At 43.3% G+C, this 26,932-nt stretch overlaps 1 protein-coding gene across 1 annotated transcript in view; it reads right to left on the bottom strand.

Moving 5' to 3' along the window:
• Positions 1-12,864: 12,864 nt before the first annotated feature.
• The window catches only part of ATP9A (ATPase phospholipid transporting 9A (putative)), a 59,430-nt gene continuing 45,362 nt past the window's right edge, over positions 12,865-26,932 (bottom strand). The window contains exons 19-28 of the mRNA XM_062008980.1: positions 26,488-26,586; positions 26,101-26,190; positions 25,826-25,970; positions 25,256-25,320; positions 24,375-24,530; positions 22,990-23,054; positions 22,071-22,179; positions 20,789-20,846; positions 18,678-18,881; positions 12,865-17,456 (exon numbers count right to left, since the gene is read on the bottom strand). Coding sequence (XP_061864964.1) covers positions 17,320-17,456; positions 18,678-18,881; positions 20,789-20,846; positions 22,071-22,179; positions 22,990-23,054; positions 24,375-24,530; positions 25,256-25,320; positions 25,826-25,970; positions 26,101-26,190; positions 26,488-26,586 — 1,128 coding nt within the window. The 3' untranslated portion in view covers positions 12,865-17,319. The remainder of the gene's footprint in view (positions 17,457-18,677; positions 18,882-20,788; positions 20,847-22,070; positions 22,180-22,989; positions 23,055-24,374; positions 24,531-25,255; positions 25,321-25,825; positions 25,971-26,100; positions 26,191-26,487; positions 26,587-26,932) is intronic.

The following is a 26,932-nucleotide window of genomic DNA, read 5'->3' as shown; positions in this document are numbered from 1 at the left end:
GTTAAAAATCAATAGCAGAAAAAAAGGGAGAAAAAAGAAGAAGAAGAAAAAAATCTTCTTTAAACCATGTTCAACCAGTGCTGCCCGGAGAGAGGGAACCCCTCTTGCTCGCCTCCTCCGTAAGTGTTTGGAGGTGCAAAGAGGGATCCGAACTGGGCTGAGCTTGTTCCTGAAGTGAAGTCAGTTCTCTGCTCTGAGATGAGGGTTACTAGAGAGGGAAAGGCCACTTCCTTCCCTGCTCCGAGTGTTTATAGTCTTTGAATGCTGTAAAATAACGGGATTCCCTCACTGTTTCCTCCTGTTTATCCCAGTGCCATGGAAACCCCTGGATCGCCTCCATCTCCCAAACTGAGGGCTTTCCTGCAAACTTCACACTCAGGAATCCATGACGTCTCCCAGCTCCGGGCCAAGGCAGCTCTGCGGCTTTCTCAGTCTGCAGCACAAGCACTTAATTGTTGAGCAGAAAGTTAGAGAGCAAGAAAGAAAGAAATATGGATGATGTTAAAAATCCCAGTGTGTGCTTTTTAAACAAAACTTGCAGGAACTGCAAAGCCTTTCAAAGCAACGAGGCTTCTGTGCAGAAGTTTTCCTTCTTCCCAGCAGAGACAAGCTGGGACTGCTCCTGCTTTTACCTTTGAATAAATCATTCAGAAAACTGAAGTCCCCAGCTTATATTTATGTCTTTTAAATTCGCCAGCACCCTATTAATACCCGTCTTGTTACTGGCACAAGTTTTGGCTTCTCGTTACCGCTGGCTCCATTCTTTATACATAAGATGAAAAAGAAGAAAAAACACGGTTAATTTGTTCAGTGGCATCTCATAGACCTCTCTGTATTTCTATTTTTAGATCCATTTAGAGAGGAGCAACCCCATGGATTTCCACTGATACACGTGGAGCTTAGCAAGAATGAAATAGCCAAGGAAGCCTCTGAAACCAAGACAACCCATGTGTGTTTACACGTGCTACGTATAAACAGGAAAATAGGGCAAAAGAAAACAGGAAAATAAAGCCATGAACTGTGTGCCGACTTGCAATGTATAGGTTTCACGAGTGCGTTAACGAGCATCTGCCCCTTGACACCGTGCTAGGCTCGGTACCTCCACACAACTGAACGTGCACAGGGTTGGTTTGGGGCTGTTGGTTTTTTTTACCAGAAGAGATTATAAAACGCTTCTTTGGGGATGGTGGCAGCTCTGCATCCCCTCGGCGTTGGTACGTGACCCCAGCAAACGCAGCGAGGTGCCTTTGGAGCCGGGGTGGCTGCCGGGGTCAGCGGGAGCCCTGGGCAGCGCGGGGAGTGAGTCAGCGCGGCGGGGCTTGGCCGGGCGCCGGCCGGAGGGCTGGCTGGCACCCGCCCCGCGTTTCCATTTTTCACTCCCCGAGTCCCAAAATCGACTCGAAGGAGGTATCGCAATCAAACTTTCTGCTTCTCGAGTTTGTTGTCCTGCAGGCTAGCAACTGCAGGCAGGCCAGGGAAACTCAGGGCACCTCACTTTCCTAAGCCTTTGTCATTTTTGGACGTGCCGAGGCGGAAACACCTTCCCCAGCTCCGCGGGGCCGTTATGCAACGGGCTTCCACCGACCCCCGGCGTGCGGGGGCGCCCCGCTCCCGGTAACCCCGCGCCCCTCGGCAACCCCCGGAGCCCCCGCCCTGAGTAGCCCCTCCTACCCCGCCAACTTCGAGGGAAGCCCTTTTTCTCCTGGTTCCCACAGAGACCGAGCAGCAGGCCCCCGTGGCTCTCCCAGCAGCGACGCCGCTCACAAGCATCGCTCCGCGGCCACCCTCTCGCAGGGATTTTCCTGCCGGAACCCCAGGCGCACCCGGTAACACCGAAAATCTGTGCCTAACAGTTAAACTTGACCTGGATGCTTCACCTTTTCAGCCTCTCCACGGGCCACGATGTTTCCAGAAACCTGGTGTGGTCTGGTCCAGCCCCCAGCAGCCCCCGCTCCTTCACAGGGATGTCACACCTGAGCTAACTAACGTGTTTGATTAGACCCACTATTTGCATCAGGTGAAGCAGAGTCAGAATCACCGGAGTTCTATTTCAAAACATTAAGGAGAAACCGAGGTTGCTGCTTGAAAGCAAAGCAATTGTTAATTAATTATCAGTCAGGAGAAATTTGTAATTTCACCCGACTTCCAGCCCCACCACCCCAATTCCTCGCTGAGGCACTAACTGGTCATCCCAGCATCGTTTGTTGTAATTGCACTGGGAAATGCAGAGAAGAGCTTGGGAAGGAGCTTTAGAAAAGGGGTGAGCTGGAGGGGGCCGAGGGCGAGCAGACAGAGCAGCTGGGTGCAGGGGACACACACACAACCTGGGGGGGCCGAGGGCGCCGGGCCCTGCCAAAGGGTATCCCGGAGCGAGCGGAGAATGGGCGACCCCGACGGAAAGCTTTGCCTCCTCCCACGCTGAGCTATAAGCAGGGGAGCAGTCACAGCTCGGTGGTTATGGCACACAGGTTGGCTTCCCTAGTCTGGTTCGTTTAAAAATACAATGTCTTTCTTTTAATAGCTCAGTTTGATCGGCTCCCGCTAGTTCACATGACAGGGTTTTCCTAAAATATCTTCTTCCACCAAGTTTTTTCCAACTTGAAAGTGCTGAATCCTGCTACCCAAATTAAACTCAGTGCAAAGCGAAAAAAAATAAATAAAGAGGTGAAAGAGGGCTGGCGGCTGCCTCCGGACTGCTAGCATTCCCCAAACCAGCATATGACACAACTGTAAGATTTCCAAGGCTTTTGGAGAGTTCAGCGAGAGAATCGTGTCCTCCCCTGGCTGCAGCTTCTCCGCTGAGTTAAACTTTCCTGACGGAACCTTCCTCCATCTGGCTCCGGCTCCCAGCGCGCTGCTGCGGCCGCGGAGGAGCGGGGGATGTCGTTCAAGGCTTATATAACTGTGCGAGCTGGATGCGGGGGCAGAGACTTTCCCTAGAAACGAGAAATTTTTATATATATATAGTTATTTTTAGCTTCCTTTTTCAAAGGAAGGCCAAATACCTCCGACTTTCCTTTGCTTTCTTATTTTGGTATCACTAAGGGACTTTATTTTTGGAGGTAAGGAACTATTAATAGCTAATATTTTTAGTTATTTATTCCCTCTTTAGGAAAACACTTCCTCTTCCTTTCAGGGGCACATTTTGGACCGCATCCCTACCCCCCAACAACAGACTCGCCTCCCCACCATGCCCACGGCACCCTCCAAAAGGATGCCCGGCTTTTGGGGACAGGGGAGGGGATGCATCTCCTGGCCCCGGCCCCGGCCCGTGCCTGCTCCCTGGCTCAGGGGGTGGCTTTGGAAACCGACGTTCTGCCCGTGAGCAGCGCCGGGCTCCCGGCCGAGGAGGCTGTGTAAGGAGCTCCCTGCCCGGGAGAGGAGAGCTACGAGCTGCCGGGGAGAGCCGGCCCGGAGGCGCCGGGGAATAGAGCTCCCGGGCTCCACTGTAGATCTGGCCGCGGGAGGTCCCTGGCTTCCCCCGGGCAGCATCGCCCCGCCGCCGGGCCGGGCCGCCGCACACCGCGCCGGAGAACGAGCGCTCCCCGGCCGCTCAGCGCCGTTAACCGGCAATAAAACCGAACTTGTTATGTTGGAGCTTTTTTTCTTTTCTTTTTTTTTTTTTCTTTTAAAAATAATAATAATTCTCCTGTTCTCCAGGAGATAAGACATCGAGGCTTCCTGAGGATGTGCTCTCAGGCCACTGGGGCAGCTGCCCGGAGTTTATCATCATAGACTTCATGGAGACATCTCTGTTTTCCACTTGCAAAAGGTATTTCAGGCTCATAGCAACAATAAGTATTTTTTACAAAAGCTCCTCTCCCTTCCAAAGTAAATACTGTTCTCCCCGAGGCTGCCATCGCACACAATGCACTCCCCAGCGCAACCCCAGCGCGTTTAAGGCATTAAGCAAAGCCGTGTCTCAACAACAGATTTACACACTCCGGGTGCCTCTTCCCTGCACCAGCCGGGACTCCCGACAGCCCAGCAAGGACCAGACAACTCAGCATCTGCAGCTCGGCCTGCGAAAGGAACGCGACTGCCACTTCCCTCGCTTCTCACAAGAGTCCTCCGGCATCAGGACCGCGCGTCAGCAACTCGGGCTCGCCTCTGACAATGCACTTGTCTAACGTGTTCACTCCACTTACGGAGTGTCTGATCGTATAGGGAGCTCGGGGAATCCACCCACATACAGCTCCGAGATTGGAACTAGAACTGCTCGATTTTTTCCCATCAAGACATTTTTCCCCAATGAGAAATAGCTTTTCATCTAACATGAAAATTGATTCAGATTTTCTGGGGTTTTTTTCAACAAAACTCAATCAACTAAAAGGGGGTTTTGTGGATTTGTTTTTCTGTTAGAGCTTGAGGTTTTGGGGGAGATTATGTCTGTGTGTTTGTTGCTTTAGGGGTTAAGAACCTTAAGAATTTAAGAACTAGCTTTTAGTGAATGGATTGTGTTTGTGAACTTTAACAATTATTTTTATAAGTGAAGAGTGATTTCTTTTTGAAAACTTTGGGGTTTTTTTTCCTCGATAAAGGCAACCTCAGAAAACAAAACTCCAACTAAAACAAGTATTGAAGAAAATGTAGAGAACAGTCTCTATCTTCCCCCTCCCCTCGAAAATTTCCTGTAAAGGAAAAAATAAATGTCTTTCAACTCATAGAACAATAGAGCCCCACTCTCACTCTTCAGTCAGGCAGCTCTTGAATTAGTGTCCCCAGACGGGGCCAGGAGGATGTAATTAATTCAGCTGGCCCGATACGATACTATCCTAGGCTGTAATTTCTCAGTTTACCTATTACCCTGTGTCTCAGAATTCTGTAGGACTGCAGATAGACGGTGAAGCACATTTGCAGAGCAGTTGCACGAGTTCATAATCACTTGTACATAGAAATGTCACACCCTCATGTCAGGATGTGTGTGAAAGTACCAGATCTGCACCTGTAGCTGTAGCAAAAGCTACTCTGAGCCACAGCCTCCTTAAAAAACCGTCCTGGTGGGTTTTTAGCCAGAGAAAACCCAAACGGCTCAGCCCACCGCGCAGCTTCGGGAGGGAGTCGGGCTGGTCCGGAGCTGCCCGGCCCGAAGCATCCTCCGGCCCCGCAGCATCCCCGCGCCCCACCGCGACTCCCACCTCGCCTTCGGGACCGAAAGCATCGCTCAGCTCTACCCTGGCCTCTTCAATTTGCCAAGAGCCCGCATTGATTCGTGGACAGGGAATTGTAAAAGCACGGAAATTCCTCCGCAGGAGGGAGAGCCCGAGGCAGGGCGGCCCGTTGGGAAGGACGGAAGGGATCAGTCTCCCCGGGAGGCTTTTTGTTCACGCCTGGGCAGAAGGCAAACCCGATCACTCCGCTGAAAATGCGAGCATCTGTTACCCATATCCAGCAGGGGAATGCAGCGGCTGGGGCAGTCCCTGGCTCCCCGCGCAGCCAGGCGGGGTGCGGGGTCCCGGGGACGGGCAAGCACGGGGAAGGTGCGGGTGGGAGAGGAGCCTCTGAGAGCAAGATGCAGACGTGACAACTCCGAAATAGAAGCAATATCTTGGTTTACAGGGTTGTAAAGGGCACTAGGATGGACTCCAAACATGAAATTGGCTCCGTGCACTCTGAATTAGCAAACCTGTGCAGAGGGATGTTTATACGCCATGATTTGTGCTTTTACCCAAACATCAAACACTGTTTTCAGGGAACACTTAAGCCCTCGAGATTGGCACTGCCTTATAAAACACTATCACCAATGACTAGGTTAGCAACCCTGAGGCTTCCTGCGAAAGAGCACGTAGGATAAAATTGAACTATAACCTTTTCTTTAAAAACAAGACTAATTAAACAAATAAGAACTCTGTAAATATGTTAGTTTCTTGTCAAAGACATTTCTTTATAACCTGTATAAGCCATAACTGTTGAGCTTTTTGTTTTTTCAATATTTTAAGCTAAAGTTCAGGGAAAAAAAAGAAAGAAGAGACAGCCAAATAGACCAATTACTCACTGAAATAATTAGGAACAATATTACTCATGTGGGGAGTTGGAGAGGTGCTTCTCAATCTGGGCAAGGCACTTAAACCACATGTTACCATTTACCTGTTTCTTGTAGAGCTCAAGTCACTGTAACTACAACCACCAGACAACATTTTGGGTAGAGATACCCAACAAACAGCTGTGTGTGAGAAAGACCAGTTCTTTCCCTTCTTAATCCTGGATTTTTAGCCCTGTCAAAAGTTTGTACCTGGGAAATACCCATTATTGGTCATGTCAGGATTAGAACTGGCTTGTGAATCTTCTTCATTTTGCATAGTGCAGGGGAAAAAAAAAGGGAGAAGAGGAAGAAAGTGTCTGTGCTGGTCAAGAACAGGCAGTGGGGAGTCACCAGCACTTACCAGCTCAGCCTACAGCAGCATTAAGCTGCTCTGTCCCATGCCCTTCCCTGGGGCAGAGGAGCACTGGGAATCCTTTCCTGCGTGCTCTGTTCAGTGAAGCTGGAGACAAGAGAGACCCTGTCCCCTAAATTGTAGTTGTTACAACAGTGCAAGGAAAGACCTGATCACTCTTGCACATTTCCAGCTCACAGAAGTCTGTGGAGTGAGAACAGCATCATTAATTAATCACTTTTGCCAGCTATTCAACTCACTCTCTCCTTCCAAGGAGTTAGTGTAGAGAACCAATGTAGGAATTCAAAGAGATTGTTCTGATTGCAGGTTATTATAAACAGTTTTCCCCAGCTGTTGCTTTCACAGGGCTGGGTTCAACATCTCTGGGGTACATATGCTCAGTGGCTTCACAATTGTCAGCATGGACCTTCCTTTAGGTCCCACACAGCAGTATGTGGCTCTCCAGTGGGGCTGGGTGGCTGTTTGCCAAGCTTTTGGAAAGGGAAAGCATTCATGGTTGAAAGTTAGCCCAGGAAGGAGCTAGCAAACCCAGACCAAGAAAATAACCATGAAGCCCACTACCCTCACAGACTGTCTGGCCTCACATTCCCACACCTATCAACTGCTGATTCAGGTGAACAATACAGCTATGCTGCTGCATAAGTCCAAAACACATGAAATCCAAGTCACACTGTTTTCTCATGATATGATGTGTTTCTTTCATGCTAGGTCAGAGTGAACCCCAATTTAGAGTGATATGCTTGTATCTAAAGACAGCCTACCACCCAATACCTGGACACTGGCAAAAATGCACGTATAAATAGCACTAATTTCAGTTACATTGGGAGGTAAGTTGGTTTATTAATAAAAGCAACAATGAACTAATCCAACTAGACACCTGTACATGAAGTTTGGGATGGAAACACTGATGCAGTCATTCATTGTATTATACGATGTCTAAACTTCATAAAGATAATAAAGAAAGGTTATGACTGTTTTGAAAAGGTGGTTTTTATCCCTTTAATATCACCATCAGGGTAAGGGAATCTGATACTATGTCCTGAACACAATTTACAATTCATTACTGGGGCTCTGGCCACACCCAGCAGCTAATCTAGAGTTTCACACATTTAATGAACTTCATACTTGAAATATGTGGCCTGTAAAATCTGATTTACACTGTTGTTAAAATAGTTGGTGTTTGAAAGAAAATATATTTTAAAGTATGTATTTGTGCACAAAGTTTGTTGTTGGGTTTTTTGGTTTTTCTCCTAAAAACCCCAAACTCAGTCATTAATTTACCCCAACGCATTTAAAACGTTCCCTACAGCATCATTTCTAGCGCAGTATTTCTTTCAGCACCTCAGATTTACTCACTATGTTTCTTCAGGAGCAACTGTATTGAGTTATCCAAAGGAGCAGAAAGCCCCCACAATGTCACTATGGGTACTTTGGTCTGTAAGTTAACTTGACAAGTCGGTTCATGATGGAGCCCAGGGTCTATAATTAGTCCTTACCTGCCACCACCATAAAACCACTGCATTAAGTCAGTCTTTGCTTGGGCCGTACAAGAGGTACCTTGCAATCCCAGGTCATTCAAGCGTGTTAGCTTTTTATTGGATGTTAACACCTGATATTTCCTCCAGGCTCTGGTTTTACTGAAGGCTTTGTGGCATTATGTTCTTCAGAGCTGGAATGGCAGCAGGAACTGAAAGAAAGAAGAGTGGGAAGCTGTATAAATCATGGCCCTGCATGGTATCCTGATGGTGAAAGATCACAAAAGACACCTCGGCTGCTGAAGGAAATAGCTGTCGCTCACATGTGAAATACAAGATGTTTCCTTCTGTGGAAGGCTATTTATGGTGAGCACTGCACCTGTAAAAATTAGTTCCACACTTGAGTAACAAGGACTCACAAGAATTTAACTTGGACTTGAACAAAACCCAAGGGTCTGTGAGAGTGTGGATGAATGTGACCTGTTTGTTTACATCAGCCATGGGTCTTCCACTGAGGTATCAACACAACACACTTTGGACCACCTGATTTTTGGAAAGATTTTCTCCTTATGGGTTAATGTTGCAAATAGTGATTTCACTTAGAAAATGTGTTTTCTGGCTCACTTCTCCTTGTATATAAGAAATATCAGATATCAATCTGATTAGCAGGAAGCTTGAGACTTCCTAGAAGAAAAACTGGGCACCTCTATATGAAACTTTAGTCCATAGACAGTTGTCTGAAATGTTTTTGCTAGTTTCAACCTAAAATGTAAACTGTCACTTTGGGTAATTTGTTTGGATCCAGCTAAAAGGCAGCAATGGAAAGAAGTTTATCTGGAGAAGGTAACGTAGATGAGGGATTGGTAACATCTAACCTTGGTCTTTTACAGATTTCTGTTTTGTTTTACAGCCCATCTCTCAGGGTGGAGAAGGTTCAAGTCCCCATGCCACACTGCATATAAGAATTGATGAATACTTCTTTGGAGTAGCTCACAGCAGACAACAAAGTATAGAACCTGTTTAAAGCTGGTCTTCCCCTTCTCCAGGTACTTTACTTACTATGGACACAAATAGAGGTAAGTAGAACAACCAGTTTTAGTTTCTAGCTCACATTTTAGGCAAAAAACTAAATCCTTGCTCTTGTGTAATTTTATTCCTCAATGTTATAATCATTTTTCTGTTTGTCATGGGGCTTAAAGTAATTGTTCCAGGCTAGAACAAAGCCAAGATGTCATACTAAATAATTAAAGCTACATTAATAAAGAGCAGGATGTAGCTGCTCCAGTTACATTGAAAAATTAAATTAAGAAAAGGATCTTATGTGCAAATCAAGTGATTTGTAACTACATCTACATGTAAAGGCAATGTGTACACACACATGGAAATGAAGCATGAGCACTTTGAGGGTTGACACCCACGATGCTGCCCAGGAGGAACTTTCAATGTGAACCTTGGCTGGGCAGGGAGATGCTGGGGTTTTACTTGGACTTACTAAACCCCAGAGCAGCTCCAACAGCATGAGCTTGTCACATTGTAGGATCACACCAAGAATGCCTTGGTTAAAATTCTGGCTCCTCTTCTCTGGGGCTCTGCAGTTTTACAGCTCGTGGTGTACTGCTTGTCAAAATTAAGAACAGGATGGAGCCTAATACAGGTGCAACTGGAAAGCAATAAACATTTCCAGCAACACCTCCAGGGCAAAGTAAGATTCTACCCCACAGGAGCTGTAAGGACCTCTGGCAGTGCCCCTGTCCTTGCAGTAAGATGATGAGCTGCTTCACCATCTGCTGCGATATACAGGTCCCTTCTCAAGGGTCCTATCCTTTAACTCTTGGAACACAATCAAAGCCAAAGGTAAAAAAACATGTAAGTGTGAGCCATTTGAGCTCCCAGTTCCAAATCAGTGCCCTGTTTTGCTCAGGAGAGCTGAGTCACACATGGGACTTTCAGAGCGACAGTGACGGCTCTGCCTGTGCTGGTCTAGGACAGCAGTCCCAGCAACGGCAGGTGCAGGACACAGTGGCTCCTTCGCAACTGCCAGTTGGACCACAGCCACTGTCTGACAGAGGCTGTGCCTTATAAACGTGCCTTTAATTCAAACCTTCATCTGGAATCTACAAAGGGGTTCTGCATCCCTTGTCTTTCCATAGGCTCAGCACCAACCTGCTCATCTTTCCATGGCAGCTACAGCATTGCTGTGTGACCATTACACAGCTCTTTGTGTAACGGTCTCACTGACAACTGGTTTGTTCTCATTTTAAATAGTAATCCCAATCAATAGCAATTTGCATCACTTTTTGACAAGCCACATGTTGGTGAAAGCTGCCACCACAGAAAATGCACCTAAAGTGACATGTCTTCAAAACAGAAGGGCCAGTGCAGGACAGATCCGTGTCTAATGGCAGAGAAATGTAACGCCTACAGCAGAGCTACAACACAGTTTTTTTCAGAGCAGATGTGCAACACATGAGTAAATCTACTGCTTGATGAAACCTCAAGCACAGGACATGCCCACTTCCCACATGCTCACCCAGGTGTGTGCTCCAGGAGTACTTCTGAGCTGACTAAGCAGAACCCACGGTACAATCAATTCACCTCGGCTCACGCTCTTAATTGATATTGAGGGTAATTGTACTTTTACCCTGGTAAACAAGTTTCTGGATATGGTTAAGCTACTCAGAGCGTACATTTAAATGAAATCTGTTTCACATAAAAGGACAAATGAGAATGACTATTACCCCCATCTTTAATGCGCTAAATTCTTCTGCACAGATTGTTCTTGTTACTACTTCTTTCTGTGAGAGAATCTGAACAGCACACAATATTCCTCCTTACGTGCACAATTTCAGCAAGCCAAGGGAGGACGGCTTTAAAGTGGGACTGCTACGATTTTAAAGCCCTTTTCTGTAACCCACTTGCTCAGTAAGTTAAATCTTAGGCCACAAAGGGAGGAAGAGCAGTAGGGAGAAGAGCATTCCTCTGAAGGCCAGATCCTGCAAGCTGCTGCTGATCTGTAACTTTAATTACAGAGATTCCTCATGTAACCCAGAGAGCCCCACACCACCCAGAGTTTTAGGGCCAGGAAATACCAGCTCATGGCCCAAGGAAATCACAGCATTACTTTTTGTACTCACCTTAAACAGGTGCTGGACCAGGACTTAGTGCTGCTGGTCACTGCTGTCACATTCAGCAAAGTTTTTCCTTGATTACCTCTTTGCAGTTACAGCAATGCTACTTCAGCAGGCAGCTGATGCTCACACTCTCTGGACCTTGTTATCTTCACATGCAGTTGCAAAACATTTAGCATAGATGTAATTTGGATCTGCAGGTCCAGGTTTACGATGGAAGAACACAGCAAAAGCATTTAATTGGGTTTTATCAGTACTCTATATAGCAAGGACAGATTTTTTTGAAGCCTCCAATCATACTCCTAATTTAAAAACAGATATCTGACTACTTCATGACTTTCCTGAGGATTGACTGTAGTGTTCAAGGTGGGGAGAAAGTCTAATAATCAAACCAAAAATATTGCTCTGCACTCCACTCTGCCGTGGACTTTGGGAACATTCTGGAGCCCACAAGTTCTCTCTGCCACCGTCTCCTCCCTATGAAATGGAAAGAGGAGCAGTGATTTTCCTCTAGTGAAGACTGATCGTGACAATATTTAATGCCATGGTAACAGAATGGAGCAGAGGCAGCGTAGCTGCACAGCCACCGTTACTGGAGCCATCAGAAGGCAAAGACAAAGGGCATATTGACAAGGTTTTCTTCTCTCCACATGGGGACACTAGGAAGAACTTTTTACTGAGAGGATTGTTAAAAATCGGAACAGGCTGCCCAGGGAGACGGTGGAGTCCCCATCCCTGGAGATATCTGACACACAGATGAGGTGCTGAGGGCCATGGGTTAGTGATAGGCCTGGCAGTGTGAGGGGAGGGGTTGGACTCAATCTTAAAGGTCTTTTCCAACTATAACAATTCTACAATCTTCAGGGCTATAGGGAGATACCCAATCACCAGCCAACACCTATTCCTTTTTCTCTTTTCTTTTTTTTAAGAAGAAAAAAAGGACACACTAGTGCCTAATACAGCCACAATGAAAAATAAGGCCACTGGCATTCTTTGGTAAAGCCAAGGCTGAGAATTTATCCCAGGATGTGTGATCTTCCAAAAATCTGCCAACCCCTGCAGTGTTCAAACTTCTTGTATGACCACAGCCACAAGAAGAATGAAATGCAACCCCATGGAAATCTTTGATATTTCTACTATTATGCAATGTTTGGGTGAAAAAAAGGAAAAAAAAGTAGAAATTCCCCTTCCCTTTCCTGAGTGAGTTTAGAAAAACTATTTCTAGCTTTTTTTAATTACACATCTCACCATTAAAAAGAAACCGTCCATAAATTAAAAGAACCACTAACTAGGGCTTATGTAACCCATTGAGAGTGGGGAAATTGGTAACACTTGGGAGTGAAGTCTGGTCCTGTAATTTCTGCAGTCTGCAGCATTCATTTGATGTGTGCAAACATCACAAAAATGGTTTAGTTGATATTTGCATTCATTATTTGGGTTTTTTTTAAAAGTTAATCATTAAAAAAGTTCAGCTGCTGGGATCTGTGTCCTACAGAACCTAAAAGAAAAGCTTATATATATATATATATATATATAATGATCTGAGGAACAGTTTATCACTGCTTTACTTAAATAATCTCCCAAGTTACAGATTTACTTTATCCATTTTTTTTGCTGCATATGCCTGTATTACATTTTTGGTAGGGAAATATTGCACCGTGTTCTTAATCAATGTTATTGAAATATCCAGTGTAGGGAAGAATCAGCATTTAGCTCCTGCCTCCCACTCCTGTTTCTGACCCAGCAGCAGGGCAGCCTGCAAGGCCACAATGCAACTTAACCTGTATACTTACAATTCTGTCCAAACACACCTTGAACTGATGGGGGCAGGACTCTCTCTGGTGCATCACACATGGGCTATACGGATCAAGTAAAGAAGTTGCATAAAATTTATTTTTCCACCTTGTTTTACAACATTCCCTTTTAAGTTTTCACACATCTGCAACATGTAACTCCACAAAACAATAAATAATTGGCATTCGTATTTCTCTTGAATCAAGAGTATTTACACATTAACTAGATGACAGGTACAAAACATTGGCATCACAGTAAATATCATTTTGACACCAGAATCCATTTCCCCAATTAAAAATTAAATTAACATTTCTTTTTTAACAATTAAAAGTGTTCTCAAAGGCATATCAGTACACAAGTTGTAGTAGGCAGTAGTAATGGACCATATTGGCAAGGCTGTAGAACTCAGGACTTCATGCAAATCAAAGAGTTTAGTAATTATGAGATAATTAATAATAAATAAAAAAAGCCCACCCAGCTCACACTGAAGATTTTGTTGGGCACTGGCCTGGCCCCAGCAACTGTGGAGATGAGTCAAACCCCATCTGAACAGTTGTGTGCAAAGCACTTGTGGTGGTGAGCTGCGTGCTAACGGCAGTTCACGTACCCAGGTCAGAGCACTGCTTGTGCAAACCAAGGACTTCAGATGCATCAGATGGTTCAGCAGCTCTTCCAAAGATAAAGTCAAAAGACAACCATTGGGGATGCATACATCTAACTTTCTGGGGCTCCCTGAATAACTCATCCCAACTATAGCAACATTTTCCTCAGCAGTTGTAGAGGACAAGCGAGTTTGTCAAGGCAGTTAAATTGTGATAGTTTCACAGACCACAGAGAAACACTTTTGGTGCTGCTGTTTGGTGCAGCCACAGCTGTAGCTCTCAGCACATGGTTCTGAACACCAAAGAGACACCAGTGGTGTCACTCATCACTCCCCAGCCCAGTTCTGATAAGACCCTGCAGAGATTTATGCTGCTGCTGTTGAATAAGGAACGCTGCACTATGAGCTGAGCAAAACAAACACTGCAGAGATAAACAGGACAAGCTCTACGGAGGAAACAAATACACAGAGCTAAAGAAAAAAAGACCCAAACATGAAGAAGGTTGTGACACACCTGGAATTACTGCAGAAATGCAAGAAGAGAACAGCATGTGCCACAAAACCTCCAGGCTAACGAATCAGTGCAGCAGCACAGCACAGAGCATTGGCTCCCCCAACACAGCCACGGGAAGCCAGAGCTGTGAGACACACACCCCTACCCTACGGCATCACTTGGAGCACAGTCCCAGAGCACAGGAGTTATATGAACTGCTACAGTACATAAACCAGAACTAAGAAAAAAAGCAGGAATAGAAAGAACACTACGTAAGGCTACGAGATGCTCCACAGAAGAAGAAAACAATGCTTCCCTCCCAATGAGCACAAATCATGAGCATGCTTAGAGGAAAAAGATTAAATTAAATTTCCAGCAGGGAATCAATTTATTCAAATGTACAGTAAGTAGTAACATATGTATTAAACTTTACTTTAAAAAACATTTTTTAAATAACTTAAGTAGACTGCAGACATAAAGTGCTAAACTTAACAAATACAATGATCATCCATCTTTCCTGCTGTTTGTTAGGGGGTAATTCCAATTTTCTGATTGCTTTAAAAAACCTGCAGTGTATACCCAGCCAGAAATTACTTCCTGGATTTACAACCTTGTGCAAAAAAAAACCCCCTAGCTGTAATGGAACATAATTAGCACCCCAAAACACAGCTACAGATTACTACCAATTCCACTAAACCTGTGTCCCTTATTAAAGTCATGATGCAGTAAGTTGGAACCACGATTCATTTTCTCAGTGTAAGCTAATATTTTGCAAATATGGTCCACTCAGTGTAAACTGTATTGACTTCAGGAAACAGTGAACTTGACCATATATACGTCTCAAATATTTACATACAGTAGCATGGCACTGTTATCTTGCAGGACATTTAACTACTGATACAGACTAGATAGGGACAGGGCTTTACAAGGATGCAGACTGCGATGTGTTTGCCAGCAGACAAGAGGGACTTGACTTCAAGTCACAAGAAGCAGCCAAAAGAAATTCTTGATTCTTGTACTGCAATCTACTTAAATCAAATGATGCCTGAGGACTCCAGAACACCTGCATGGCCAACACTAGCCAGGAGCTGTAGCAAGTCACAATGAAGACAACACTAAGCATCTTTTTGGCAAAGTGGCATAATTCACTGAGGGCTGACAGCCCAAATTCCACCCCCCACAGGCTGCTCACATGCTGCTTTTGCTCCTTGAGACAACTCACTGAGAATGTTGGACTCTTGAGGCCTTCCTCAACATGAACATGCAAGTCAAATGAGTAGAAATCTGTATTATTGTTATTTTTAGATGAAAAAAATGAAAGAGAAGGAAAAGGGCAAACTTTCAAAATATTATGACACAGTAAATATTAAGAATCAGCTTTCCTTAGCCAGTAGGTTGTCTCTGAAGATAGTTGCTATGTATCAGGACTTCATTCAAGAGTTTAATCAGAAGATTGGCATAAAGCTAAAAATAGAGAGTTAGCGTTTGCTGTTCTTATTCCTGAAGGATTTTGAAATGTATTTTCTAAATTAAGAGGGTTCCCCCTCCATAAAATAAGAACAAAGTTATAACGATACAGACTTGCACCTTCCTCTCACACTGAGCCATGTGCATTATGAAACATATCCTTTTTTTTTTTAAATAAATCTTCTGGAACTTGCTTCCCTTCCTCTTTAATATTTTCTCACATAAACTGAGAGCAGAGATGGCAGATTGGGTTGTGTAAAACATTCCCCAGGGCAACCGTCACGCATTGACCACATGAGCCACAGCTATCTCAGATCCAAAAATTCAAGACTACCACTATGGGTCAACACAGACTCCAAACTCTCATAAAATAACACTCCTGCAACAGTGGAATGCCTGTAGCAATGGCAAAAGAAGCTGGCAGTCCATTAAAGAGATTCAGCAGCTTTTGCTCCTCACACCAGCATTATTGCCTGACCTGCAAGGGCTGCCTTGAGAGAGAAGGGAGCTCAGGCTCTGCTCTGGTCTCTCTACGCAGCCAACTGACACCAGTACCAAGAAGTGCCAGCCCCAGCAGTGGTTTCTATGATGTGGGAATGTGACAGCAAGCAACTAATTTAGCACAGACTACACAGCCATGAGTTGAGGGTGGCAGCCACTAAAAGCTCATCCACGTTTGATGCATGGACCCAACCATAAAAGGTCCCTGTAGCTCTCTGTCCTTCAGAGCAGACTAAGTATGTGTTGCTCTCCTCACAGTATTGTCATGTGGCACAACATTTATTATAAAAACAGAACTCCTGGAGCTTAATTTTTTAAAATTAAACACCTAAGTCTACTCTGCATGTGAGCCCAATGCCTTTGTATGAGCCCCTGCTCCTGTGACTCAAGTCTGGTTTTTAGAACAAAGCCAGGGCAAGGTTCTCAAAAACTGCTTCTCCACAGGGAGTATATCACCAACAACATCCACCTAGGAGTGCCTCAGCTTATTTGCAGCTCATCTTCGCAGTTTCAACCCAACAGGAAACAGATTTCATGTAGCTGTGAGTAGTAGCTGCTCTGTGACCTCTCCTTTTGGTCTCCAAGGAATCAAGACACGTCTGCCACATTGTCTGCAGAACAGTACGAGTCTCTTCTCACGTTGCTGACACATTCTGAGTCTGATCAACAGCAAATTTCTTTTCCAAGGAGGATTTGCTTTAGTTTAGGTAATTTTCTCCTATACAAATTAATACAAAGCTATTATGTCACCAGCTCCTTTTAACAGGAAGAACAAAAGCTACACAAAACTGTATTTCTTCATTTTGGACTACTACTCTGTATTTATCAATGGCTGGATACCTCCAAAATCACTAGGGTGACCACATTTCAGCTGAAGGAAAATCTCAAACACGCTCAGATTCTCAAGTGTGTGTAGATCCGACATGCTGGAGCCCCATTATGGAAGCAGCATGCCATAAATCAGGAATCAGCTGTCAGCAGGATAGTGCATCACCTACATTAAGGGATTTCCAACATGTACAAAGAATGTAACTACTTGAATCAAAAAAGATAAATAACATAAACCAACAAAACACAATGCAAGGAACAGCACAGATACTTTACAAAGTAACTTCAACTTGTCAAACGTAAATTCCAAGGTCAATTAGCAGCTTTCAGATACTTTTCACCATGCATAAGAAACCCATCCTCATTACAGACAGGTGCGTTTGACCCCAGTCAAATTGAACAAAAGTGACAAGAACTGGGTGAACTAACAAGTGCCTCCACTCTCAGAAAACTCCCTTTTATCCTTAGGCTTCCATTCACAGCAGTTGTGAAGTCTTTTTCAATAAAGCAGCATGTAATAGAGATTACCACATGATCCTTATGCAAATATTGGACGTATTCATTATAGTAACAACTACATGATTGGTGTCTCTCAGTCATGTGCAATGTTTGTCTCTGGTGTCCAAGGAGAGCAGCCCTAGGATGTGAGCTTTGAATAGCTTGGAGGAGAAAACCTTCGTCTCAGGTACTTCAGGACGTAGAGGGGAAGGCAGCTCACTAGAGTGATGACAGTGACTTTCCACAAGAATGACAAAGTTGCAATGAAGTAAACATCTGTGTAAAGAAAAAAGCATAAAGTCAATGAAGATGGGAAGAGGTTCTGGGAAGAGGTGCAGAGAAGCAACTCAATCTACCAATGCTTCTTAAACTGCCTCATCTTCTCCACATTCAAGTTCAATGCTCGTACAATACCTGGTTCCTCACTCTTCTGCTCTTCTCATTCACAAAAAACACAGCTTTCTGCACAGCAGACTTCAGGAAGGCATGCAGGTCCTCCCAGGCAAGTGCCCACACATACCTCACCTGAAACAAGGCTATCCATCTCCTGGCAATACTAAGCTTCCTGTAAATGGACTACTTGTCCTTTGACATTGCGAGCTGACTCCTGCTACTTCTGGTCATCCAGCAAATGCACCTCTCAATTCAGTTCTAATCACAGAATCATAGAATCATTTTGGTTGGAAAAGATCTTTAAAATCATCAAGTCCAACCCCTAACCTCACACTGCTAAGCCCATCACTAAACCATGTCCCTAAGCAGCTCAGATACTTTGCACAAATAGTTGAGGTGTTGTTCAAAATGGAGCCTACCCACAGGCAAACCAGATCAGCCCAATGGGGAGTTATCCTCCTTGTCTTCAGAGTCAGCAAAGGGCTTTATGGAAGAAGCAGTGACATCTTGTGGCTTCTGGATGAAAACTGGAGCAAACCCTACAGATCTGATATTTGCAGCTAGACAGCTACTGGGGGAATCTGGGATCCTTCACCCTTTTTCCTTTAGCCAGCGAAAAGAATTAGTTCTGTTTCAGGCAACTAAAAAAACCCAAAACCCAACAACTAAACCCACAAGAAAAGAGTAAGTTTTAGGAGACAGCTCCTTCACCCAGTTAAAAGATGAAACCTTTCAAACCCACATCAGAGGCTTCAATCTGTAGTCTCAAGTTCAGTTCCCATAAGGAAATAAAGACTGCTGTGAAATACGACAACTGATGTCTGGTGGAGCTGGGAAAGTATGGATGAGATTCTCTGGGCAGCACACAGTCTACTCATCACCTCTGCCTCTTCTAGCATTTTGCTGTGAGAAGGAACCATAAAACCTCTTTCAAGTGCCTTCAAATCAAATAGACCTTTCTGAATCTTAGATATTCTGGTCAGAATCACTGTTAAGATAATTGTTAGCTTCATCAACAGCCTTTAAGCTCAATTCAGCTCTTTGCAGTACTGTTATTATCCACATTATCAACTAATTTACTGGAGAAAAGGCATTTAACCTTACCAATAAACTCATGTAAGAAGACCAGAGAAGCTATGTAGCAGGAGAGACTAAGCAGCTCAGCCACTATCATGAGCCAGTGCCACGTCTGGATTGTCAATGCCACCATCAGTAACTCGGTGAGAATCAGGGATGTGAAGGAAATAGCAACAATGTGGACAAATTCAGATTCAAAGAGGAGGAGTGCTCCATACATGATGATGCTACCTGCAAGGGAACGGAACATTTGGGTATTTTATTCAAACACCAGCCTAAGCAATAAAACCCATGGCAAGGTCTTGGAAAGGCTGAAGCAGAGTCATGGCTTGGGACTGTTTGTCATGAAACCTAGTGAACATAAGGACCATTAATCAGTTACTATTTAGGAGACAGAACTAATGACAAGACAGGGAAAAGTTACAGCAGAGATGCTCAGACTTTTGCAACAGTCTATCATAATCCTAAACACATGGAGATAGGAAATTAATACGTGCTATTTTGGCAACTGGAGATTTCTAACATCACAAAACTCTGTCCTCCCAGAAAACCAGTTGGTCACTACTCAGAAGCTAAAAGATATCAAATACTTCTAAAACATACTGCATTCCCTCAGTGCCTAGATGGAAGCAAGGCGTTGAAAAGCTCAGTGGATACAAGTTAAGCCTCTCTTTGCACTACTTTTTACACTTCCTTCTAAAAGGAGTCCACATAAAAGCACTGTCACTGATGCATTGTTTTGTGCTCCTATTCTGGCCAGCCAAGGAACGCTCACAACACCCCGCACAGCCACCTGCACAAATAACTCATGTTAGCAGCATGAGTAATCCGCACCAACATCCATCACACCAGGCTGGGTTCAAAAGGGAAAACCTGCAAGTGACTAGAGCTCGAGCCACAGAGCTCAAATCCAGCTGTGAACTTTCCAGAATTTAGGGCTGCTCAAGTTGTCGGTCAGGCTCATCTCTGCTAGCAACTAGCCCAATTGTTTAGCCTGCTGTTTTCTAGTTATTTAGCACATCAGAAGTGAAGTCACTTTAACCAAATATTGTAACCAGATAGCCGGTTTAGCTCAGGAAGAAATCTTTCCCTGAATGCATCACCCTTTGGCTTTAGCTTTCCACCACTTGTCAGTTTTCTATAAATGCCTTGGCTTTGCTATTACATTTATCCAGCATCAGAAGACCATTATCCTTGTCATAAGATTCTACCAGATTAGATTTATGAAGCTAATGATAACAGAGCTTTTATGTTCTTGGATTTGCTCCCTACTGATGATGATATCAATTAAATCAGTAAGAATTATCTGCTTATTTTGGCACATTTATTCTGAGTCTTATTGATAAGGGAGTTTTGGAAATCAGGATATTTTGTCACAGAATCATATGGTCATTTTCACTTTATAGCTCCACATCATTTACACGTTTTCCACGATTCCCCAATTAACACTTGCAGAAAGTATTTGAGTTTGCGGTTACTTTGATTAAAAAAAAGACAAAATGAAATAAAAGACCTTCTTAGAGATACACCCCAATTACTACATCCACTTTTGGAAAATGGAAGCATCAAAATTAATGCATTTGCTTAACTGGTTTAGCAGCTTAATTATGTGATCAAGATATGATCAAGAACCTCCAGTCCTTCATTACAGATAGCTCTGAAGTAACCAGAACTACTGCCACTTCTAATAGACAGAGTTTGGATAAAATACACAAAGCTACAGATTCTGACTTTGCACACTGACTCACTAACCTCTACAATCTACAGGTTTGAAAACCTTTTTCAAGACAAGGGAAGAGTCAGGAGCTCTCCTTCACAAATGGAGCAATTAAAGCACTGAAAGAACTTGCACAAAGTTACAAAGGATGGCCCCAATGAGAAGAGGCACAATGCTCTGAACTTCTACATTGCTGCCTACAGCGGGATTGACCAGTTGCCACTCATATTCAGTCTTAGATCATTTCTTCCTTTGGTAATGCTACCAACACTTTCTGAGACAAAAGAAATGTTTATTCACTATCCCAAGGATGCATTGTTAAATTCATTTCATGCCTTACATAACTTTCAGCAATACAAAAACCTAGATATTCCATACTCATTAGAAGATCTAAAGGCACAGGCAGAAATTGATTTCTTACCTTGATAGATGCTTATAAGGACCCATATTAAAAATGTCTTGTACGATAACGGTCGTCCCTAGGGAGTGGAAGGAAAAAGACAAAGCTCCATTGGGGTTTTCTTTTATGCATTCACTTACAGATCAACCCAGTAATTAATGAAAGAGAATTTGAAGGTTATTTGGCAAGAAAACAAAACAAATCAACCAACCAGCCCTGAGGTACTGTCTCTTTACTCTCATTTTTCATGTGCACGAAGGAGGCCTGGGACTGTGGAAGCTCACTGCTTGCACAGTACAGTACAACCTCATCCTTACTGCACACAGGACTAATTCAATGCAAAGATGTCTCATGAGTTTAGCCATTGTACTGTGAAACAGAAGATGTGTGTATACACATATACATTAATATAATATTTCTAGACACACAAACACAAATCACCATCATATAGAAGACAGATACGTTTTTAAAAAAGCATCTCCAGCCAATGTAGCCATATTAATACAAAAACACCCCTATGTTTAGACCAGGCCTAAGGATGGTTGGAGAATTAGTGGTTTATGACATAAGAGACAACATACAAGTGAAACCAGATGGAGACTTATTCAGACTGCTGGAAAAACAGGCTTTGCTTCTAAAAGTATCTGTTTAACAGAAATCCTTGAGGGAAAGGATCTGTTGAAGACTCAGTCCACCCTTTCCTTCAATTAAGAAAGATGTTCCCAGTCTGCATACACATTATTCAATAAATTTTCCAGGGTAAAACATAAAATTTAGAAAAAAACCTCCTAAGACAAGATTTACCTTCCTGATTGTCTATGGTACACATCAAATAAAGTTTTCTCTGTCTAAGAAGGACCCAACTTTCATGCTAAAGCCACAAAAACGGCTTTCAAAAATTTCAGTTGAAGAAACTATGTGGTAACCTTCTCCTATCAAGTGAGCATACTCCTTCTCCCCATCTCCTTTTCTGGCTTTGGGATAGTGTCAAATCTCAAAAAAATTCCCCTTTATTTTGGAAGAAACCAGTAATATTAAATCCTTAGAATTTCCCACAGAAGGGAACTTTTCTTTCCCCAGACGTTTTTAATAGACTGCATTTTATGTAGCATTCAACAACAAACTACCAGGAAATTTGGTTGTATCTGTTAATACAAATTTGCCTTTAAAACCATTTTGCTTCAAAATGTACTATGAAGTTCTGTGTCTACTGATAACATATTTGACTTCACACATTTAGAGAGTGAAATCAAGATGGGAATCTTGCCTTAAACCAAAATAGACAAACATGAGTCTCCCACACCTTAAGAAGATCTTTGTAGAGCTCTGGGTACAACATTGCAACTTCAGATTTAACATCCTTGTCCAGGACTAGAGAAAACACTGGAAACATTGTGTAAATCGTGGAGTATCTGGGAAGAAAGCAGAAGAAATTACCTAAGGTGTAGGTTAGCTAACAGAAATGCTAGTCTTCAGAAAGGAAATACAGTATTCTGGAAGTGCCAAATGATGTACATATTATAGGAACTTGTAGATGGAACACACCAGAGTTTGTGTGCAGGAAAACCCTGCAGGATTTGATTTCTGAATAGCTTTTGATTAGAAATTCTCATATGGAGATGACTGGTTCATTATAACTGGTGTTACCAGGTTATTAATGCAGGCAATGACAGAACTACCCTTGTCTCAAAGTTTGCTCTACAGTTCAGGCGTGGTCCTGTTTGCATCAGAAAGCAATGGAGATGAATTTATTCTTTGGGGTTTTTTATTATGTACTTGAAAGCATGTAGAGTCATGGGATTACAAGTGGAATTCCAGGATATTTTAGACAGGAACTGATTGCTCCTGTTGAAGAGGCTGGGTTGTCCCCAGCCATCCCACACTGTCTGGAGCTGGGCCTGGGCTCCCACTGCTGCACGGTCACTGGGGCAGAGCAACTGTCCCTCTGCTTTCACAGCTAATAGGTACTGGAGGATAGATTGCTTCTCATCTTCTGAATGTGACAAACTGTCCTTTTAAAAAGTGTTCTAGAAGTGTTTGTACTACCTCAGTAGATTTGCTCAGTGCAGAGGAGCAGAAAAGGGACAAGGATCACACCCATCTTCTGAAGTAGTGTTGTGAAACACACAGAGTGGAGGCGTGCATGCCTTGCATGTCAATTAGCCCAAATCTATTCATTATGCACAGGTCTTCCACACTATTAGTAAAAAGTGAGCTCTTACCCAATGATGAGAAAGCCTTGGTAGAGAGGAACTGAAGCAAAGTAAAATACTGATGAGAAAACAGCCTAGAAAAGAAACAAAATAAGTTTTTCAGGTGTCAAGATACTGCAGTAAAAGTAACAGCTTAAAAATACACTCTGTTCAAACTGGAACAGACTTACAGTGGCTCCTCCAAATTCCTGAAACGAAGACACAAGAATGTAACATCAACCCTTTCATTCCTACGCAAACCTTGGATGAAAGCTGTGTTTAATAGCAAACACTGCAGAGCTGGACTTGGAAAACTTTTAGTAATGTAATTCCACAGAAAAGAACATAAAGAGTTTCCTGCAAAGCCCTTTGCTTTGATCAAAGCCATCCAGATGTTGTGAAGGACAGGTGCACACATTTATGCCTGGAAGATGTCTTCAGAACATAAAATGAGTTAACATTCACTAACACAAACGCCAAAGAGTTTAAGATTAATCTTTCTTCTCTCTTTTTTTTTTTTTTGTCTGAAGTTATGGGTTTGTTTTCTGCTCTTGTTTTTAGCTGCAGAGGAAGCTAGACTGTCCCTCGAGTTTGAACCTTTCATCTCTATGCATGCCTCTCTACCATGTTTATTCTAAAAAGGGCAGAAGAAGCCTTCTCAAAAATATCAAGTAACTTACTAAAAAAACCCCACTTGATATTTTTAAGGAATACATAAGTAGACTATGGTGTGGAAGTGAAAACTCCCAAAGAGTAGCCTCTGTCCTTAACTGTAACTTTCACTCAAGTCACCACAGCTAGAACGGAATTGGCTCATGAACTCTTAACATTTTCTTTCAACTCTTCCTGCCAACTGGCAATTCCATTTTTTGATACACTGAGGCTCTGCACACAAGAGCAACATAAATTCTGAGAATATCAAATCTGTTTCTAAGGATCCTTTTGAAATGGAGAAGAACAGACTGCCTCCACGTTGCTGCAGTGTGCTGCTGAGTATGTGGGAAGGTTAATATGTGCTTCACAGCACTGCTCCTGCAAACACCCCACAGCATGCCAGACAGAGCTTTCAGTAACCTCATGAGGGTCTGAGACAGGTCCTGCTCAGATGCCTGAGTGAGGCCTTCAAATAGTGAGACCAAATTTAAAACACACCTGAAAGTAAATGCATTTACTCAGTATTACTAAATGACAGTGATGACACTGCAGGAAAGCATTGTTTCCTAAAGAAGAATTCTGTGCAATTTTGGAGAAGCTGCTGATGTTGTCCAATAGTAGGAACTTTCTTATGTGTTTTCTTACCAAACGAACAACCTCAAGTTCCAATCCGTGTAATTTTTCATGAGAAAAATAGTTGCATCTAAAGTGAAAGACAAAACCTTTACTTTTTGCTTTGGCTTTTTCTCCTCAGCATTTACCTGCATGGTACTGATGCAAAGGCTCCTGTGGATTACAAACTGACTGAGAGCTGCAGAGCGTTTGTAACTGTTCCTTCCATGCACCATTAGTAAACGACCCAGATGTTTAAACTGAGTGATAGAGAAATCAGCTGCAAGTGATGCCTGCTTCCCTTCCTGTGTACAACAGCAAGTAAAAGCACAGTGAGATCATTTCATTATTGGAAACAAATAAATATTGTATTATTATTTAGTTATCACTGACAGAATTTCCAAGAAAATTTGCAATACATTAGGTGGGGAAGAGTATTACCTCAGCACTTCTGCCTTCCACCGTGGCTTTGGAGCAAAGAGTGAAAATATGAGGAGAATTCCCATTTGAACCCTGGCCTCCAATTCTAAGCAACTCTCTCTCTGGATTATGATTCACAACACGTATGTTAACGTGACACTCATATCAAGTCAGTTTTGAACACAAATTTTCAGTCTCAAAAGTTCACTCCATTTTAATGATTTGGCTCACAGCAAGCAGAGTCTTTCCACTGCAGCCAAATCCGGGCTTGTTGATCCAAGCAGCTCCACATGTCAGAACCAGAGCTCTAACCTAGAGTTTGCTTTCTAAATGAATACAAGCAGTTTTAATTGTATGTGTAAGGTATATGTTATCATAGTAATTATAACTGCAATATTTGGAGTGTGACTTAATCTCAGAATTAACCAGGACGAGTTCAAATTTAGGGAATCTGCCAAGGACCAAATAACAAACTTCAACTCTGTTAAGCAGTAATCTCCTTTACAGTCAAATTATTTTTCATTATAAGGCTATTGTCCTGATGATTATTCCAGTGAACTAGTTCCTGAACTGCCATAGGAAATCTTATTAAACATGAGGTAAATCTCACCTTTCCTTCAACTCCAACGCCACAGTCAGCCTCCTGAATCATGCTAACGTCATTCCCTCCATCACCTGCAGGTCAGAACACAGACAACATTGGTAGTTAAACAACAGGGGCAACTTGCAAACCCACCAAAGACATCTGCATCAGACTGTACTATTAGAAGAAACATTTAACCCCATCAACAAATGTAGGATTTAAAATAGAAATAATTAGTTTAAATGCTTAGGAAGCTTTGTTTTGTTTCTAACAGACCCACAGGTCACTGCTCATTTTATCTGTCTTGTAGTTATACCACTGTACCCACAATGCTGTAATAAAGCTCACAGATGAACAAGGGCACCTCAACTGATCAAGTTCAAGCTCTGTTTTGCAAATATACCACCCCAAATACTTGTAAGTAGCTTGTCATTGAAGTCTCCTGACGCAAAGTTTCATCTTCTCAATCAACCCACAAAACCGCTGTTTGCTAACTCAGCATTTCCAAGCGGTACGAGATGACGTGGGACTATTCACTCAAAAGAAGCAGTAAAGAACCCATCCTACATGGTCACTCCTCCCTAACTGGTCCCTTACCTACTGCACAGGTGAGCTTGCCAGTCCTTTCCTGGAGCAACCGCACAATCTGGGCCTTCTGCGTCGGAGCACATCTGCAGCACACGACAGCAGGGCACTGGCACGCCAGCTCCATGAACTCATACTCATAGTATTTCAGACACACCTAATTTACAGAGATCAGAAGCGTCACCAATGTTTGTGCTGTGAGAGTTTTTGGGGTTTTTTTTTCCCTTTTAGAAAAGCCAGAGTGTTTTGAGGCTGTTCCTGAACAGCCCGAGGCCTGTGCAGCCTACCTCCAGTGAGTCACCAGAAATAACGAGAGCACAGTCGTGCTTCCGGCGGAAGGCGTTCAGCTCTAGATGGGCTTCTCCACGGTTAGTCACCTAGGGAAAAAGATGGCAACTCAGGAACAGTTTGCTCCACTGCAGTGAAAGAAAAACCCCAAACCCAAGCCAAACAATTCTCAGAGGGAGCAAAAGTCATGTAGACAGGTAGCACACTGAGTTATTCAGAGCACACAAGCCAGATAAACAAAACCTCACGGGATAGAAAGCCAGGTTAAAAGAATTAAAGTATTCTGGGTCTACTCCTGGGTAACAGTTGTGACCTCACCACCTCTCCTGTCCTAAAATTTGGGGTCCAGACAAGTCTTGAGAGAGGGGCACATGGGTATTACTCACTAGTCTGAATATGTGGATGTCCTGTGTCCGTGTCACCAAATGTGCATTCTTGGCTGTACATGTGGCTGTCTCCAACTTGTCCCCTGTCAGCATCCACACCTAAAATCCAAACATTTAATGTATTAAATAAAAAACTTAACAACCATGTCTGCAGGACATCTACAAGTACCTCTTGCCAGTTCAGGCACGTAAAAGAACTCTTCTAATACATATACAAATTATCCTTTTAAAAAAGCCCTATCTTAAAACACACAAGAGAACTCTCACAGATGAGAGGAAACAAAGCTTTTAAAGAGGCTGAAACACAAAAGTTATGAACTACATCCAGCATTTTTCCCACCTCCAATATTTCAAGATTTGCTGATAAACCCCCAAAACACAAGCTCAAGAATGTGCATGCGTGTGTTAATGTGTCCCACCCCAGCTATTTCTCCTACCCTGAAAC

The sequence above is a fragment of the Colius striatus genome, chromosome 16 (genome assembly GCF_028858725.1).
Source record: "Colius striatus isolate bColStr4 chromosome 16, bColStr4.1.hap1, whole genome shotgun sequence".
In the NCBI taxonomy this organism is placed as follows: domain Eukaryota; kingdom Metazoa; phylum Chordata; class Aves; order Coliiformes; family Coliidae; genus Colius; species Colius striatus.
The sequence above is the reverse complement of the archived record's forward strand: the minus strand, read 5'-3'. Positions and strand labels throughout refer to the sequence as shown.